Source organism: Porites lutea, chromosome 10, assembly GCF_958299795.1.
Source record: "Porites lutea chromosome 10, jaPorLute2.1, whole genome shotgun sequence".
Classification (NCBI taxonomy): domain Eukaryota; kingdom Metazoa; phylum Cnidaria; class Anthozoa; order Scleractinia; family Poritidae; genus Porites; species Porites lutea.
This window is the reverse complement of record NC_133210.1, coordinates 10,003,319-10,021,455: the sequence shown is the minus strand read 5'-3', so window position 1 is coordinate 10,021,455 and position 18,137 is coordinate 10,003,319. Positions and strand designations below refer to the sequence as shown.

Genomic DNA, 18,137 nt, shown 5'->3' with positions numbered 1-18,137 from the left:
AGTAGATGAAACTCTCTTGGGGTCCAAAGCACTTTATCCCATTTGTCCCTAAGAATTTTTGCCGAAAAACATGTTTTGAAGCTACTGCGGTTGTTTTTCTGGTCACTGTTTGGCTATAAAGAGCTAAAACTTACCAAAAAGCCATTTACAGGTCACACACTTCGAGGTCTTCTGTTCTAGATGCAATATCAGCTTCCAAAAACTGGGAGAGTGCAAATTTAATGACAGTTTTTGGGTGTAAAAGTGTTGGCAGTCTCGAATGTTACCTTCCACTTTCCCTGCTCCCCACTCTTTCATTTATTTGCCTCGTTTTTATTTATTTCCTTTAATTTGAGAGACTAGAAGAAATTGAGAAACAAAAATCACTTTGAGATTTACGTTACAAAAGCTGATTTAGGTGCTCGTATTAGAGAATCATTAAAAAAAATCGACAGTGCAAGTATTCCAAAAACTGTTGGTATAAACATAGTCAGTTCAATAACCTATAATTTTTCATATAGTGTTAACATAAATGTGCCACATCACTTGTGCATGAGACACCCCTGAAAGTATCCAGAAATCATAAGTGGGTTCTACTGTACAATATTCTGACATTGTATAATTTATCAGATTTTGTCAGTGAAAATTGCTGATACAAGGCTGGACACAATGGAGACAGGGGCTTCCATGGTCAGAGGGGTAGGTACAGTAGTTTTTTTGTATCTAACGTTAGTACACAACTGTTTCACTTTTCTGTTGTGCTTTAAAGCCATATTCTTCCTCTTAAAGAGGGACAAGTTTACCCTTCTAGAGGTAGTACAATGACTTTTGTGCAAAGCAGGTGATGAAAACTCTGCAGAGTTGTTACCTCAGAAGATTTTAAAACGTAAATTTACATCTGTCACTATTTTATGTATCCTTGGTTATGTTAAGTTTTCACTTCACTGCTGACTGAAAACTTGTTATGTTATTGACAAAAAGAACTTCCTGGGACATTTTAATTGCAGTGGGAAAATTTTCATTTGAGAACTTATTTTTTATATTATTCTAATAATTAATTTTTTTTTTCATCTGTAGTTGATTGCTGTCCACAAGTATAAATGTGACCTTATCAACATGAGCTATGGAGAGGCCTGCCAATGGCCCAACTCTGGGTAAAAACAGCTTTTCTTTTTTAGAAACTTGTAGTCTAGAAATAAAGCTTCACTTGTTTTTCTTTGTCGTTCTTTTGCATGTTTTTCTTTGTGTTTCTTTTGTTAGCATGTATGTGACATGAACATGTCATTGTTTTAGCATAGTGTTTTCTATGTTCATAAAAATAATGTGCAATGCTTTAATAAATAAGTATTTTTGATTTGATGTGGTTATACATGTACTCTTGAATTCTCCTCAATTTTTTATCCTTTAGTTCATTTTAATTTTTATCATATGACCTTTATAACTGCTTAACCACTGATATTTCATCGAAACTTTGATGCTGGTTCCTGTGGAATGGTAAAGTTTGGGTTAGCAAAAGGTAAGACACAGTCAACACCTTCAGGAAGCAGAAAGAGGTTTTGCAATTAGAGCTTGCTGCAGGGGCCCCCCCCCCTTATCTCAGGGTCTGGATGACCGTCCCCCCTCTATCTGAAGGTCTGGATACACCACTGGTTTTGTAATAGTGGTTATGCGAAAAGAATTAGTCGTTAGGAGTGTCCATTAACAGAGAGCTTTGACCATACTGGGATTTCATGTCCTTCTTTCCCAAATTATTTGCTCTTGTTCAAATTTGACATGTTTGTGCATGTGCATTTTTTATCCAGCCGAGTTATTGAATTGATGAATGAACTTGTGGACAAGCATAAAGTAATATTTGTGTCCAGTGCTGGTAACAATGGCCCCGCTCTATCTACTGTTGGCTGTCCTGGAGGAAGTGCAGAGTCTATCATCGGTAAATTTAACTAGGTTTTTATACTGTGAAACTCACAAGACTGTGAACACCAGAAATATTTATGGAATGTTATTGTGTTGCAAGAAATAAGCCAATAAGGCGCGAGATAACTAAACTGCAAACAGTAACGGTAATTAATTTGTGGTTTTGAGGTTTACTCACGTGTCCTGACGTTTGTTGTGATTGGCCAGTACACAATCAACATTCCTGAAATTTTTAAGGTGTTCACGGTTTTCTAAGTTTGACAGTAGATCTGTTTTAAATGTGAAAGTCAGTGGTCATAAGGGGAGGGGGAGGGGGATGGGGAATCAGCCCAAGAGCTTGTCTGCAAGCCAGCTTATGAGGGCGCGGGGGGGGGGGGGGGGGGGGGGAGTGGAAGTTTTCCAAGTGCTTCACAGACATTTAAGACATTTAAGACATTAAAGGTCTCTAATTATCGGGGATCATAGTCTTTGGGCTTCCAATATATTTGATCGTACTGTTCACTGCTAGTTGTTTTCGTTCTCAGGTGTTGGTGCCTATGTGTCCCCAGATATGATGGCTGCTGAATATTCATTACTAGAAAAACTACCAGGAAACCAATATACTTGGTCCTCTAGAGGCCCTACGTAAGCAGAGCTATACAAATCATTAGAACTAATTATTAACTATATCGGAAGAGCTTTATAAATCATTAGAACTTTATAAATCATTAGAACTATATTCATTTGCAGAGCTTCACAAATCATTAGAACTATATTGGCAGAGCTTTATAAATCATAAGAGCTGTATTCATTTGCAGAGCTTTACAAATCATTTGAACTATATTGGCAGAGCTTTATAAATCATAAGAGCTGTATTCATTTGGCAGAGCTTTACAGATCATTAGAACTATATCGGCAGATCTTTGCAAACCATTAGAACAATAATGTGCAGTCCTTGAGTATCTTTTTACGAATTTTATAAGGCAGTTAGTTACACATGTATAAAATGGTATGGTACTCCCTTTTAAACCATTGACAAAGAAACAGACAGCTTTCCTTCAAATAGCTTTACATTCTGGGTCAATATTTATGGAGACCTGAAAAAATATGCAAACGAGACAGGAAACGCTCGTACGAGGGGTTTGCGTTTTACCTGAGATGTGCTTGTTTACTCGCATTGTATGTAAGACACATCTTATCTTTGCTAGTATAAATGGCACGTTTGGGGATGAAATTTTTCAAAGTGATAACACCATTCGGCAAATGAAACCTAGTTGACAGAGTACGACGGCGTGGAAGCATTTTTGTTTCAGTATTTTACAAAATCAAACTTAGTATTTGGCCTTTTTCAATGGTTTATTTTTGTCTTGGCAGAGTCCTAGATGATATATCCGCCAGCCTTGGAGTTGTTAATCAATTTAATTGAACTTACAGTTTGTGTGTCTTGCAGGACAGATGGATATTTAGGAGTAAGTATAAGTGCGCCTGGAGGAGCAATCGCCGCTGTTCCCAACTGGACACTCAGGGGCACCCAGCTGATGAATGGAACTTCAATGTCTTCGCCTAATGCTTGTGGAGGAATTGGTAATATAGAGCTTTAGATTTGAGGACGAAAACGAATACGAGTACGAGATTTCACTTAAAGTTTTTATGTTCTCAGAAAGAAAAAAAAAAAACTCCCCGGAAAGCTTCATTTTACTTTTTTTTCACCAAAAAAGTTAGTACGGTCATTTATACTGAAGAAGGTTAAGCCCTCTCCCGATAGCAAAATGATATGATAAAAATTCTTACATTTGATAACTCGTTCCCGCCACCACGACATTCTCGCTAAAACTGGTTGTAGAATGACGACGGCTATCATGTTTTCCCGCCAAAATGACGCTGGTTCACGCGTGCATGAGCAATACTCAGTATTGAAAAAATCTCGTACTTGTAGTCGACCTCGTCTTAGAATCTAAAGATCTCCATTAAAACGGTACACAGCCATTCGTCACTTTACAACCGAGTAGGAAACTGGGTCGACTTAACTTTCGCAAAGACGTCTGGGACTGTTACTAGGACCAGGGGGGAAATTGGCCAAAAGCTGACCGGCGCCTCGCCAGTAACCATCCCAGAAACACTTGCGGGACACATTTCGGCTTCACCTCCCTTCTCGTTTCTTAAGTGAACAATAAACTCAGTCATTACATCTCTGAAACTTCATACTCAAAGAAAACAAGTTTCTCGTGACGTCATCTATGTATTTGTATTCTATAGAGCATAGACAACGACCAATCACAGCGCCCGTAGCATTCGCATCGTTGTATAATAATGATTTGACAGGCATACAAGTAAATCAAGAAAGGACGATATAATTCAAAGGGTTCTATCTTTTCTTGTTTACTTTCCCTTTGATGTTGTGCATTTTACTTACTGTTTCTCATTTGTTTTGTAGCGCTTGTTCTTTCCGGACTTAAAGCAAATTCCATCCCATACTCTCCTCCGAGGTGAGCTAATTCCTTTACTCCTAGGCTGCTCGTTAGTTTGCTCTTAGATAGTCATGAGTGTTAGCTTCACATTAGTTGCAATCCCCTTCTAGCGTTTTTTTTTTCCTATTTCCTTCCTCGTCTAACAGACAACTTTTTAGAACCGAAGAAAATCTACTGTACTTTTTAAATCTTTCGTTATTTAGAGCATTCTTTACTCCAAAACGCCCGTTTTTAAACTCAGAAGTCAACTTTAAAGCTGTTTTTAAAGCTCAAATCACATTTGCCTTCTAACAGCATTCGCAGAGCACTGGAAAATACCGCACTTCAAATAGAAGGTACAGTACAATGTGATTCTTATTGGCCAGGATGAGAGTCAGACTGGGGCGCTATTGTGTAAAATTGTACTTAGTATGAGAAACGCTGCTTCTCTCATCGGCTGTTCCGAAGTTGCCCAGGAAACTGGTTCAAAATTAGTCCCCCAAAAGTAAACAGTCCCACGATGTAATTTGACACAACCTCGAGTCGACCCAGATTGGAGGGATCATTATACGTGTCTGTGAAACTGCCCACCTACCCCTCACCGAACCTAACATTAACACTTACTTCTCACTTAGGGCACAATGTTGGCTTAGGGGAGGGGTAGGTGGCCAGTTTCCAAGGGATGTCCCCGCACATTTTGCACGGGCAAATGACATCATCACTAACTTGCCCAATGAGAGAGAGCCTGGGTTCGAAGTCGGTCGAATATACTTCCCAATCTTTGGTGATAACATCAGCTTTTTAATCAGAGATTGTAGAAACGCGTGCAAAGTTTCTGGCAGAAACAGGTTCCCTGAGTTTACACCTTATTCCAAAATGTTGGCAAATTTAGTTATTCTCTGTCTTCTTGATAATTGAACCTCAATGCCTTGATTCAAGACTTAAAATCTTTTTAACTCTTCAAATGCAATTGAGGCAAAGAGGGCTAATTAACCTTAATATACAGTTGACTCCCGATAATTCGAACCGTCAAGGGAAAGAGAAAAAAGTTCGAGCTATCGGGATTTCGAGTTATTGAGGGTAAAATTATATAGAAAACGATCTGAAGGGAAATACAAATTGCTTCGAGTTAGCGGGAGGTTCGAGTTATAGAGGGTTCGAGTTACCGGGATTCGACTGTAAAAGAAAAGTTGTGTTCGTATCATGTGTTTGAGCCCAGAAAAGCACAGGGGACATTCAGACGGCTTTCCCGACACCAGAAAATTTTCTATTTTTCCTGCATGACAGGTGAATTTGCTTTTCTTTCTTCTAACGCTATTCTCCCTTATCCCAAAACCTTATTATATGTTTCTGGGAAACTGCCCACCTACCTCTCCCCTAAGCCAACATTTTGCCCTAAGTGAGAAGTGTCAATGCCCACCTACCCCTCCCCTAAGCCAACATTTTGCCCTAAGTGAGAAGTGTCAACGTTGGCTTAGGGGAGGGGTAGGTGGGCAGTTTCCCAGAAACGTATAGTAGTGATCCACATCACCCTCACTGTAGCCCCCTCAAAGGGAAAGCAAAATCCCTCGACGTGTTTTCATCATTTGGTTTTCTTTTTGTGCAGGACTTGATAAGCTCACTCAAGGTCATGGTCTTCTTCAGGTTTGTTTTATTTTCACCTTTTGACCCCTAAAACGGCCTGAACCGCACAAGGCGACAATTTGTGGGGCGCGACTTAACTCTTTAAAAAAGAACTGTAAAAGTGCGTCTTCTGTGAATCTAAAATCGAGATTTTCATCATCTTTGTCGTGCGTTGTAGGTTGACAAAGCTTATGATTATTGCTGTGAATATTCCAGTTCTCCAGAGAGAGATGTTCGATTTCAGGTAGGTCATGTGCAACGCTTATCATCGCCTTTTTCATTCCTAAGGCAGCAGAAAACAACCCTTGATTCTTTGTTATTGCTTTATTCAGGTTTCCTGTTCAGAAGGCCAAAGAGGGATTTACTTAAGAGAACCTCACCAGTTAAGTAAGCCGGTTACCAAATCTGTGTCAGTCACAACACATTACGACGATGACGTAGGTGAGTTCCTTACAAAGTTTTGTTTTGTTGTTTGTTTGTTTTGTAACTAGACAGTTGAGAGCTTTAGATTCGAGGAGGAGAAGAACTACGAGTACGAGATTTGACTTAAAGTTTTTTCGCGTATTCTCAAAAAATAGATACCCCGGAAAACCTTCATTGTACGTCGGATCCACCAGAAAAGTTTATAGTACTGTTATCTTTATTAAAGAAGGTTAAGCCCTCTCCGGATCGCAAAATGATAAAACTTCTAACATTTGATTACTCGTTTCCGCCACTACGACATTCTCGCTAAAACTCGTAGTAGAATGACGACGGCTACCACGTTTTCCCAATGACGCTTGTTCACGCGCGAGAAATACTCAGTATTGAGAAAATCTCTTTCTCGTAGTCGTTCTCGTCTTAGAATCTAAAGGTCTCTAATATCCACAGACAATACAACACAGAAGGCTAGAAAAGACTTATCATGATAGTATGTATGTATACATTACAACGAAAAGGAAAAGGAGATGGCGGGGGAGGGGGAAGACACTTCCAGTGCTCAAATACAGAGAACAGAGTAAAGGTGGTAGTAGTGGTATTTTTCAATGTGAGGGATAAAGGAGGCAATTTCGGGCAATTTCGTGGGGGTTGAGGTTGGGGGGGGCGGCGGGGGGTGGTTGGGGCAGTTTACCTTCCCGTAAAAAAAAAACGTATGAAAAACTAAGGTGGGTCCTGCTCACTTCTTTTCGCGCGCTTTTGCGTTCTCGTATGATGAAGTTGCGTTGTCTTTGCCACATCTTCCTTTTGATCATAGTTGTGGATAGGGTCAATTTCCTCCTCTTTTCTCTTTCTTCTCTCCTTCCTTTTTCCTTCCTTTTCATATCCTCCCTCTTTTTCTTTCTTGTTGACAGGTCATGAAGAAAGAATCAGCCTCAATCTCCGCCTGAGTTTAATCAGTACTGCGTCTTGGCTTACGGTTCCTGACCATTTTGTCCTCATGAACACAGGTTCGTGAATGCAAGAGATTACTCTAGACTGAACAGTGTAAACCTTATTTATTAACGTAGACTAATGCTTTTGTTCGTAACAAACAGTCATGCAAATCGTAACATTAATGAGCAGTTAGCAAACAAGCACAACCTGCTTACAACCTTGAAGAAGAAATCCGCTTCTTTTGCTTCCCGATGTCAAGTGATCCTTTTAAAGCCAGGGTCGGTGGGTGACTCTTTTACCCGGAACAACCGTTTTCTTCATACAAACGCTGCGTTACCAGATGTTTATGTCAAGTTTCATTCAAAGGAGTGACCTACAATGCATTGCGAACAGCAAGTAACACAGACAGCAAACCTTAATATAACTACCCACAGCTCGGTTTGTAAACATGATCATAAATAAGCCAAAGGAATTTGCTTAACTCGCCTTGTGTGCAACGACTATTGTTTTTTTCGGTTCTGGGAAGTTCACTACGATATTTAAGAATATTTCAGTGTGAAGGACAAAGGAAATTGAAACTGTCAGCACTGGGTGATAAATTATTCGACCTCTTCAGTCTAACATTTATATTCTTACAACTTTGACTCTAGCTGCTTGTTAATACCTTTTCAGTTCGCAGTTTTGCTGTAATAGTCGATCCTCGTGGCTTGTCCCATGGTGCTCACTATGCGGAGGTAATGATTTTTCTTCTTTCTACTGAATCATTTTTGACTGAGATATAAGAAAGCGTCAACAGTAAAGACCATTGAGATTATCTTTACTGATTCCCACCCAAACAATCCCCGAAATCTTAGTTCCCTGGAGTTTCTGAAGTGATATAATAAAATGGATCAAGACTTTACTGACTTTCCTTTTTAGGTGTGTGCTTACGATGTTAAGTGTCCACAGCGAGGACCACTCTTCAGAGTTCCTGTTACAGTCATTATTCCTGACAGGTAACTTTTCCTTGATATTCGGTTTTCAATGCCTTTCGAGCAGAGGTTTCCTTCTTACATGGCTTTTAGCGTTTACGGAGTCGCAAACTCACATGGCGTAAACAAACCAACTACGCTAAAAACAAGCCACGCGAACGACATGGTAAACGCTAAAACCCATGCAAGAGTCCAGGGTTCTCAATAGATTTTTAAGTAGGAGGTGATCACTGATAAAGTAGGAGGCTCTTCAGCAAAGCCAGAGGTGTCAAAACAAAGCAAAGAAAAGCGACCTAAACACAAAGTAAGCGGCTATAAATCCCAAAGTAAGCGGCGATCAATCGCCGGGTGCCGCCTTCTATTGAGAACCCTGCAAGAGTTAAACCTGTGCTCGCAGGGTAGGGTTTCAAAGGCAATACAAACAAGTACAGTTGACTCCCGATAATTCGAACCTTCAAGGGAAATAGAAAAAAGTTCGAGTTATCGGGAGTTCGAGTTATTGAGAGTAAAATTATACAGAAAACGATCTGAAGGGAAATATAAATTGCTTCGAGTTAGCGGGAGGTTCGAGTTATAGAGGGTTCGGGTTACTGGGATTCGACTGTACTTTTACGTTCAAAAAGTCTATGTCATGGGGTTGTTGCTGTTTTAGGTCACTTCTGTGCTCAAGACAATGTGGAGCTTTTGAATCGATTTTATTTCGTTGCGCGAAGATACTCGGTTATAAAACGCACCCCGAAATTACAACAGATTTAGAGCTATCAAGCTGAATTTCGTTGAAAAAATGCTGCGCCTTATAAGAGAAAAAATACGGTAGTCTAAAATAACAAAACTGGACCATTATTTTGGAATTCAATTGATGCAAAGACTCGTTTTTAGCGGAGCTCCAAGCGTTCGCGAGGCGCTCGCGAGCATAGCCCCATACCTAAGAAAATGTGGTAATCTACCCATCCGAGACATGTTGGTAATAACGTGACCGTGCGTTTCACCGTCCGTCCGTCCGCACCACAGGCATACCAATGTAAAATAAATTAATCAATAGGTATGGCGAACCAAATACGACTCGAGGTTATTTTGTGCAAAAATAAAATGTACAAAAAAATTTTACTGCACGTGCGAAGTTCCTTTTTTGCTAATTGTTGCTTTTCACCGTTCTCCGGCGTCGCCTTCACCGCTTAGCATTACACGATTATATATTTTGTTTGAGCAAACTGTAAATAGTATCGAGAGCTTCCCTTTTAGCCCTGGCTAAATCTATATATTAGCTTTTTAAAGAGATAGCAAATAGCGTAACATAGTCCCTTGAGGACCACTTTATTTTCAGGGCCAAGATAAAATATTCCAATGCCTTCCCCCTCCCCACCGCGTATTAGGGGGACTCGAGGAACAGGTCGCCTGTTACTTAAAAATCTCATTCTGTTACTGTAATTAATTTCTTATCAATTGTTTTTTTTTTTTGCACAGAATATGTGACGTTAATCATTACACGTACGACTTAGAAAAAATGAAGTTTAAACCCGGTCAAGTGCATAGGACGTTTCTTCAAGTTCCAGACGGAGCTACTTGGGCAGGTAATACATAAATGTTAAAAGAATATACCAAGAGATCATAGCCACCCTTAAGTTATCGCAGCCCAGTTAAGCCCTCAGGCCCTTGGCGGGAAAATGGTTTCCTGCTCAGTAGCATTCAATGACGTCACAAAAAAAGGGGTGCGCGAAAAAAAGCGAAAGGGAATTTGGGTGCCAGGCTTCTCTCGTCCATTTGATTAACCTCAGAAGGCGAGACGTAACGTGAGGTGGGTCTGTGCATATTTCGCCACAAGTCTCCCGTAGCTCAGTTTTATACCATTCACCTAGTTCCTGGAGGGTCGTGATTTCGGTGACTCAAATGTTTTCTTTGTCCTATATTCAGCAAGATGTCATGTCCAGTATCAGGAGAATATTATTGTATTTTTTATTTTATTTTCGACATTAATTTGTGCAAGCATGGGTGTGTCAATTAGAATAAATTTTCTTTTGACTGACTTCTTTTTCAAATACAATAGTAGAGAAATTATTTCATGAATGACCCATTATTCTGACTCGTGCCTTTTCCTCGCCGTTATTGCTATCAGAAGTTTACAAAGTTTGGTGACGCAATTTGATGTTGTATATCCGACTGTTTCCCGCTGAAAGCTCTAAAGCTTAACAACAACTGCGAGGTGGTCGCAGTTAGCGGTAAACTTGCGGATCTAAATGCCCTTTCTTCAAATATGCTTTACATCCAACAGAGTTTTCAGCATCAAGCCTAGAGAATGAGGTTAATGGCCGCTTCCTTCTCCACACTGTGCAATTGTCTCCTCTTTCCTCTTTCAAGGAACAAGAATTCTTTCAATTTTTCACGCTCGCGCCACTTGGAGAGAAAACTCTGACTTTTGCAGTGAAGGTAAGATTAAAAAAACAACGGATGCTAACCCAGGCTTTTGTACTTCAATATTATTTACCTCAACGAAGAGGCATGCAAAAACTTCCTGAACCTTAAATTCTTTAAGTTTACTGTCGCTTATCTAAAATAACAAATTTACAATGATGTACAAAATTTATTCATTGAATTAGTAGTATTAGCTGTTATCGTTAAAGTTACAATGCTTTCCATTAAGGGTGGCGAGACGTTAGAGCTGTGTACGGCTAGATGGTGGGCAAGTCTTGGAGAATGCAGTATTGAAAGAAAAGTAACATTTCACGGAGTTACACCCAGTGAAAACAGTATAACGTTGGTAAGTGCTCTTAGGGCAGTGTGGTAATGGTTGAATTTCATGGAAATATGAGAGTCAGGTGAAGGGATGCTACGGAAAGTATGGTTTGAGACACTAACTCGTTATTGATCATACTCAGGCAGTAACAGCTTATGTCGATTTTTAACCTGAGATCAGGCCCAATTTGAGCGGTTCTCATACATTCTCTCTAACGGCTATCGCCATGCCGGCGGAATGTTATTTACCAAGCGAAACGAAAATAGAGCCTGATCTCAGGTTAGTCGATTTTGGCCTGTTTTACTCCCTTCCTGCTAATTACTTATCACCCTGAAACTTCAGTGATTCTGCCAAATTTCTTATATTAGGGAGCATAAGAAAAGACGTTTCTGAGCAACGCACATCAACCGGAAGTGAACTTCTTGCATTCTTGGGAGGTGGTTTTGCCTTAAGTGTTTTGTGGTAAATCGTCTCTTTAAGAGCAAAGACCTTTCGCAATACAATTTTGTTAGCGTCAAGGAATATTAAAGGCGAAAAGGTCTCACTTCCGGTTGACCTGCGTCACCCCAAAACGCCTTCGCTTATACTCACTATTTTCGGAAATACCCGACCAGCGGCAAGTAGGCCAAGACGCTCAAGCAACACCATTTAAGCAATAGAAAACGTTTTCCATGTTTGCATAGCCTGATATAAACACGAGAGGGGTTGGGAGAATTCGAGACAGTTATGCAAACCCGAGACGAAGTCGAGGGTTTGCATAACTGTCGAGAATTCTCCCAACGCCTCAAGTGTTTATATCAGGCTACGCAAACACAGGAAAAAAGTTTTCTATTGCTTTTATAAAATAACTTTCCCGAGAAAAAAACGCAAAACTCTTTGTAAGGCACTGATTAAAAGAGAAATTCTTACCAGTCGCAAAATCTTGTCCACGAAGTCTTGCACGCGTAATCAGTTCTTGTTTTGCAAAAAGATGCTTTGCAAAATACGGATTTTTCTCGCTTAAAACGGTCAGCTTAAGCCAAGAAAAATGTACACACCTTCTTTGTAACGATTTTCCAAGTTTCAGCCGACGAAGGAATGGGTAAATAAAGTAAACTTTTTGAGTTTTGAACTCGAAAACTTTTTCAAATTTGTGCTTGCGTGATTAGCGCGCGAAAAACCAAACAACTTGACGCCACAACCATGTTTACATACTCTCATGCAAACACTGCTCTCGGCCAATCAGAGCGCGCGTACTATCTTAGTTATTTTATAAAAGCAAGTATATATCTCGGTACTCAATAATAATCATATATCAATTAACTACCCACCTTTATGGCTTAACCACTGGCATGTCGCAGGCGCAGGCAGGGTGTAAGACGGTGCAATAGAGGCATTTACTTACATAACGGTAATCAGATACAGACGGAGATATAAACCCATTATCCTAAATTTATCTCTAGTACCTCAAATTGAAAATTTACATTCTTTCGTCTTTGTAGCAAGCGTCAAAAGTTTGTCGTGTGGATATAAAAGCAACGCTAAGAGATGAGGAAATATCGCCATCAGTGTCGCTCAAAACACACGCCCAGCCTGTTAGGTAAGAAGCTTCAGACTTTCTCTTTGTTGTTTATCGAACGAGTGAGACGTTTTAGAAAGGGCGTGTAAGCCTGCGCCGCAGAAGAAACTAAACCTCTGCTTAAGTCCGTCTGAGAAACAGCGCCTAAATCCTTGTCCTAGTCCCCACATGTGTACCAGGATTTGAGTGCTGGTCATTATCGGCCAGTTAAAAATGCCAGTGTCAATTTGCCATTCAGGTCCAAGAGAAATTCGAAACGCATTTCCAGTAATTCGTTAAGTCAGTTGGGGGCACAGAGCAAGCATATGGGCGCCGCAGTTGTCCCTTTCGTAAACGGATGCTGCCATTTTTAAGACACATAGAAAATTTTTAACCTGTTATTGAAAGCGTTTCTATTAAAAAGAAAGAAAATCGCAACTCAGGGTCGAACCTACGTGGACCTCAAACCCAGACCTTTCGTATCCTAATCTCTCTCCCTTACCACTACACTACCACACCGACCCGCCGAAATTCCGAAAAAAATTAAGTACATACACTAGCAATCTGTCTTTCTTAACTGTTACATCAATAACAGGTGACCCTAGCCCTTTCCATAATTTTTAACGTAAATTTAACTTGGGCTTCAACTTCGTTCTTTCTAAGACTATTCAAAAACGTATTATTTGCCTTATTGTAACTTAATGAAAGGAATATATTACATCCATCAGAACTAAAGGCTTGGTTACAAGTGGTGACATCGACCCTTCGCGAAAAGGAAGTAGGCATCGGCGCTGATTCGTAGACGTTACTAACCCAGGTTAGATTACGTCCGTGAGGCATGCCATTGGCGTGTCAGCCATTTGGCCACGCCGTGAATTTATCGGCGCGCGAGTGAGCAAGGGCGTTCGGTAACAACGGTTACGTGAGATGGTCAAGCAACATCAGAATCCATGACTCGAGAGCTTGATTTATTTGAGAAGTTACTGGATGAAGGTGACTTTAGCTGTCTCATTTCTCACCTTTTTCTTTCTGTATTCAGGCCATCAGAATACAAGATTACCGCTCTTGGTTCAAGAGATGTCTTGCCAAATGGGCGGCAAATCTATTCCTCAACTCTCACTTATAATTTCCATCAGGTAAGTCAGAGCATGAAAGTTTCCGACTGCAATTTCTTCCTTCCTCATCTACCTGTAGTGAATAGAATTTCCAGTTTTTAGTAGTGGTGAGCGTTTTGTTTGCATAATGAATTGCCAGAGTCTGGAAAAGGGGTTCCTGATCCGGCAGTGCTGCTCCTTTTCACGACTATGCCGGATAACGAACATCTTTCATCGCTATCCCGAATACCGTTTTCTTTCCCAATCCCGCTTTCCGGGTAGCGAACCCCGTATCCCGTTAACGTTTCTCGGATCCCGTGAATACCCTTCCCGATGATCCCGCAGTCCCGCTCCTTTTCACGACCATCCCGAATCCCGAACATCTGTCAGTGCTATCGCGAATACCGTTTTCTTCTGCAATCCCGCTTCCCGTACCAAAATTTTTGGGAATCCCGCTTTCCGTGTTGCACATCCCGTATCCCGTTAACATTTCTGGGATCCCGTGAATGCCCTTCCCGACCCAGTTGAGAGAATAAAAATAAAAACTGTTACAGTAGTTAAAATAGTTGTGGTGATACTTAAGATCCATCATCGGAAAAAGACGTTCCGTTTTTTATGTGGAAATGGAGATTGTTATTTATTTATCTATTTTTTGTTTTTCGCAGTAAAATGTTCAATTTAATGCTTTTATTTTCTCCCTCTTTTCAGTCCAAGGCAGGCGACATCAGTCCTAATGTCACGTATTTGTCAGATTTGTTGTATGAATCTGAGTACGAATCACAACTATGGATGCTTTATGACTCAAACAAACGGCTGCTGGGAAGCGGAGATGCATTTCCTGACCGGGTAGGAATTCTTGGATACCATGGGATGGGGCTGGAGCAATTGCCTAAAATTAGCTTTACAGCTAATTTTCTTATGCTCTGTCCAACTCTGGTTTTGTTTAAGTCGTAACTCTCATTTATTTTTTATTTATTTTTATTTTGCCTTAAGCAGGCCACGTGACTGTGAACAGCCAAGGGCCTATCACTGTAAACTAGTTGATTTCTTTACAAAGTAGAACACAATTTTAGTGAATTGTTCTAATACTATCCCCCTTTTAGGCTATCAGCAGCTCTGACTGTTGGACCTAGGGAAAAGGATTCTAATATCTGTTGAGTTTAGAAAAATAATCTTTATTCGTTATGTGTTTATCCATATTTTTTTCAGTACACAGTCAAGGTAGAAAAGGGAGACTACGTCCTTAAGCTCCAGGTAGGCAACAGAGACATTTTTGTGGAAAAATAGCACTGTTTCATTCGCTAAAACCTCCTGTACGAGATATGTGTTCTGCCCCATTTCGCCTCATAGATAACTGAAACTCTGTTTATGTTCGACAAGGTTATCATTATTTTTCACAACGCATTTTTTTTTTCCAGCTGCAGTTGACTCCCGATAGCACCCATTCCTGGTTTCCCACCCTCGATACCAGTTGCAGTTCTCGCGCGCTTTGCACCGCATGCGCTCAACATCAGTTGCAGTTCGGCGCGCTTGACGCTCGTTGCTGTTGTTCCGCCCTTGGCACCATAATCCAAAAACAATTTCCAGAATCCAAATACACCCCAGAATCCAAACACGTCTCAGAATTTGGCGTCTGGGAAGTTTTTGGGCGGCGTTTTAGATTCTGGAAAGTGCTTCCCTACGAGCCACTAGACTGCGTCTCTGTTTTTCTTCTGAATTAGTAAGGGGAGTGCACGCCCGCGCAAGCATCAACTGACGAAGCCGCGGGAAGCGAGAAACAAGGGCTTCAGACTGTCACGCGCGTGGTCATATTAGTATCTCGCGCGTTTCGCTCAACGGAATAAGAAAAAAAAGAGACTGCTCGTAGTCTAACGAGCAACAGTTCTTACTGGCTTATTTTGGTATTATTTTCTCCCTGTGTTGCTTGGCCTGGTGTGACAACTGTGGCCTCGATTTTGTAAGTCTGGAAGCCCACTTCCGCTGTGCATTTTTATTGTTTTAGGTCCGCCATGACAACAAAGATCAACTAGAAAAACTCAAGGACACAGTTGTGTTAATAGAGCAGAAACTATCACCTGCTATCACTCTGGACACGTACTCCTCGCGTCTAGCTTCCATGAAATCCAGCAAGTTCAGCTCATGCACAGTTCGTGCTGGCGTTCGCTGTCCTGTTTACATTTTACCCCTAGTGGATGACAAGTGAGAAATAATATTAGTTTTCTTGTCGTTTTTTCTCCCATAACAGGACTAATGGACCCTTTGCACGAAACAAAAACACGTTGCTGAATAGCCTGCGAGCAAGCTCTCCGAGATGCTCTGGGGGTGAGGCGGGAAAGAAAGGAGATCTTGCAACTACGTCTCTGGAATTTGAATATCTGCATCGAAAAAGTCGATGCGAAATGCTGATTGGCGGAAATGACATTAGTAATGACGTCATTACCCTTGGCGTGCGCGTGCTTTCATGTGTTTTTCACGTTTAGTTGCAAGCTCTCCTTCCTTCCTTTTCCCGTCCCGCCGCCAGAACGCCCCGGAGAACTTACTCGCAGGCTACTTGCTAGATGGCACATGACGCATTGGGGCTAGAAAAACAAAGAGATTACGTCATTTAAAAGTTGAGCTAATCTCCTCTCTTTTCAAGGTCGCGCTGCATTGTTTGCCCTCCAGCAAGGTGTTTTTGTACCATGAAAGGGTACATTAGAGCCACAGTCCCCCCAAAAAAAAGCTGGGACACGCTAAATGTATCCTGCTGCAAATTGATGAAAATGTCAGCTACTTTAAAATTCACTCCGCTACCTCTCTCTCAAATCTGCTCATTTCCAGTTACATAAAGTGGTGTTATTAAGTGAACTTTTCAAGCAACAACTGGCCACCGTAATAAGATCCAAAACCTAGTGTGTGTGTAGCTTATATATCGTGGTGCGGCTGCACTACTGTTAAATTAGTTGAAGTTTTCGTTGATTCCTTGAGGATAAGGAGTGCCTAGTTGGATAATAAAATTTTGTTCTGCTAATCAAACGCTTTCAAAACCCTTTTGGGAAAAGAAATTGAGGAATGAGCCTTAAATCCCAGTCTTCCTCTTATTTTAACTGAGCCACTGACGAGTGGTGTCTTGGCAGTCTTTGTTCTTTATCGCATTCACGTCACTATTTTCACAGCTTGGGACAAGCTTATGCGTTAAATATCTATAATACGAAAATTACCTTGACTTAATTCTGTTCAACATCGTGTAAGTCTACTTTCCATTTCAATATAGGATTCCAAAGGCTGCAAAATCTGGTCACATTCTTAAAGGAACACTTTCGTTTGTTAAAAATGACAACGGGAAAAAAGCGGTAAGCTTCATTCAACCTCGTTCCCAGGGTTCTCTCCTACCTGCCCTACGGAGCCTCTCTCCGCCCTCTCTCGCTCCGTAGGGCGGGTAGGAGAGAACCCTGGGAACGAGGTTGAGCTTCATTAAGGAGAACCCTAAAAACGTAAGTTTAGTAAATGTTTTCATAGGAGAGGTGATTCCATTAGCCCTCGATGTCACCCTGGTTCTGTGATACTTGTAATTTCCTTGTTTCTTAGAGTCCTTCTGGTCCTCATGGTCCCCCGTGATCTGGAGGTTCCCTTGGTTCTTGTAGTCTCCCATGGTCTTGTGGTTCCCTCAGCCCCACTTGCCGGTTCTCTTGTTCTCGTTGTCCCCCATGGTTTGTTTGTTCGCTTGATCCTACTTGCCCCGCTTGGTTTCTGTAGTTCCCCTGGTTCTCCTAATCCCCCATGATCTTGTGTTCCTACTGATCCCCCTTGATCTTGTGGTTCCCCTGGTTCATACGATCCCCCCTTGATTTGATATTCCTCCTGGTTCTTGTGGTCCCCCATGAATTTTTTTTTGCTCCCTTGATCCTACTAGCTGCCCTTGGTTTCTGTAGTTCCTCTGGTTCTCGTAATCCCCCATATTCTTGTGTTCCTACTGGTCCCACGTGATCTTGTGGTTCACCTTGTTCTCATAGTCCTCCATGATTTTGTGGTTCCCTAGGCCCTACTGGTTCCCCCTGATCGTGTGGTTCCCCTGGTTCTCATGGTCCCCCTTGACTTTATATTCCTCCTGGTTCTCGTGGTCCCCCATGAATTTTTTTGTTCACTTGATCCCACTGCTCCCCTTGATTTGATATTCCCTCCGGTTCTCCTAGTCCCCCATGATCTTGTTGTCCTATCGGTCCCCCTTGATCTTGGGGTGCCCCTGGTTTTTGTAGTCTTTCATAATATTGTGGCTCTGTAGATCCTACTGATCCCTCCTTGATCTTGTGGTTCTCCTGGTTCTCGTCGTCCTCCTTTTTCTGTTCCCTTGATTCTACCTCCCCTTGATTTGATATTCCCCCTGGTTCTCGTAGCCCCCCATGATCTTGCGTTCCTACTGCCCCTCGCCCCCCCCCCCCCCCCCTTCCTGATCTTGTGGGTCCCCTGATCTCATTGTCCACCATGACTTTTGATGAAGGGGTCAGTCTTTTGGTTTTTAATTCTCTGTGT

General features: G+C 41.4%; 1 protein-coding gene across 1 annotated transcript in view; it reads left to right on the top strand.

Annotated features, from left to right (window-relative positions):
* LOC140950355 (tripeptidyl-peptidase 2-like) overlaps positions 1-18,137 on the top strand; it is a 36,113-nt gene that overhangs the window by 7,401 nt on the left and 10,575 nt on the right. The window contains exons 9-30 of the mRNA XM_073399562.1: positions 610-678; positions 1,057-1,133; positions 1,782-1,909; positions 2,418-2,517; positions 3,323-3,456; positions 4,307-4,358; positions 4,635-4,675; positions 5,926-5,963; positions 6,121-6,186; positions 6,275-6,383; positions 7,274-7,369; positions 7,968-8,029; positions 8,214-8,290; positions 9,731-9,837; positions 10,536-10,690; positions 10,905-11,021; positions 12,479-12,576; positions 13,574-13,670; positions 14,337-14,474; positions 14,838-14,882; positions 15,631-15,827; positions 16,882-16,960. Of these exons, the coding sequence (XP_073255663.1) occupies positions 610-678; positions 1,057-1,133; positions 1,782-1,909; positions 2,418-2,517; positions 3,323-3,456; positions 4,307-4,358; positions 4,635-4,675; positions 5,926-5,963; positions 6,121-6,186; positions 6,275-6,383; positions 7,274-7,369; positions 7,968-8,029; positions 8,214-8,290; positions 9,731-9,837; positions 10,536-10,690; positions 10,905-11,021; positions 12,479-12,576; positions 13,574-13,670; positions 14,337-14,474; positions 14,838-14,882; positions 15,631-15,827; positions 16,882-16,960 (2,082 nt within the window). The remainder of the gene's footprint in view (positions 1-609; positions 679-1,056; positions 1,134-1,781; positions 1,910-2,417; positions 2,518-3,322; positions 3,457-4,306; positions 4,359-4,634; positions 4,676-5,925; positions 5,964-6,120; positions 6,187-6,274; positions 6,384-7,273; positions 7,370-7,967; positions 8,030-8,213; positions 8,291-9,730; positions 9,838-10,535; positions 10,691-10,904; positions 11,022-12,478; positions 12,577-13,573; positions 13,671-14,336; positions 14,475-14,837; positions 14,883-15,630; positions 15,828-16,881; positions 16,961-18,137) is intronic.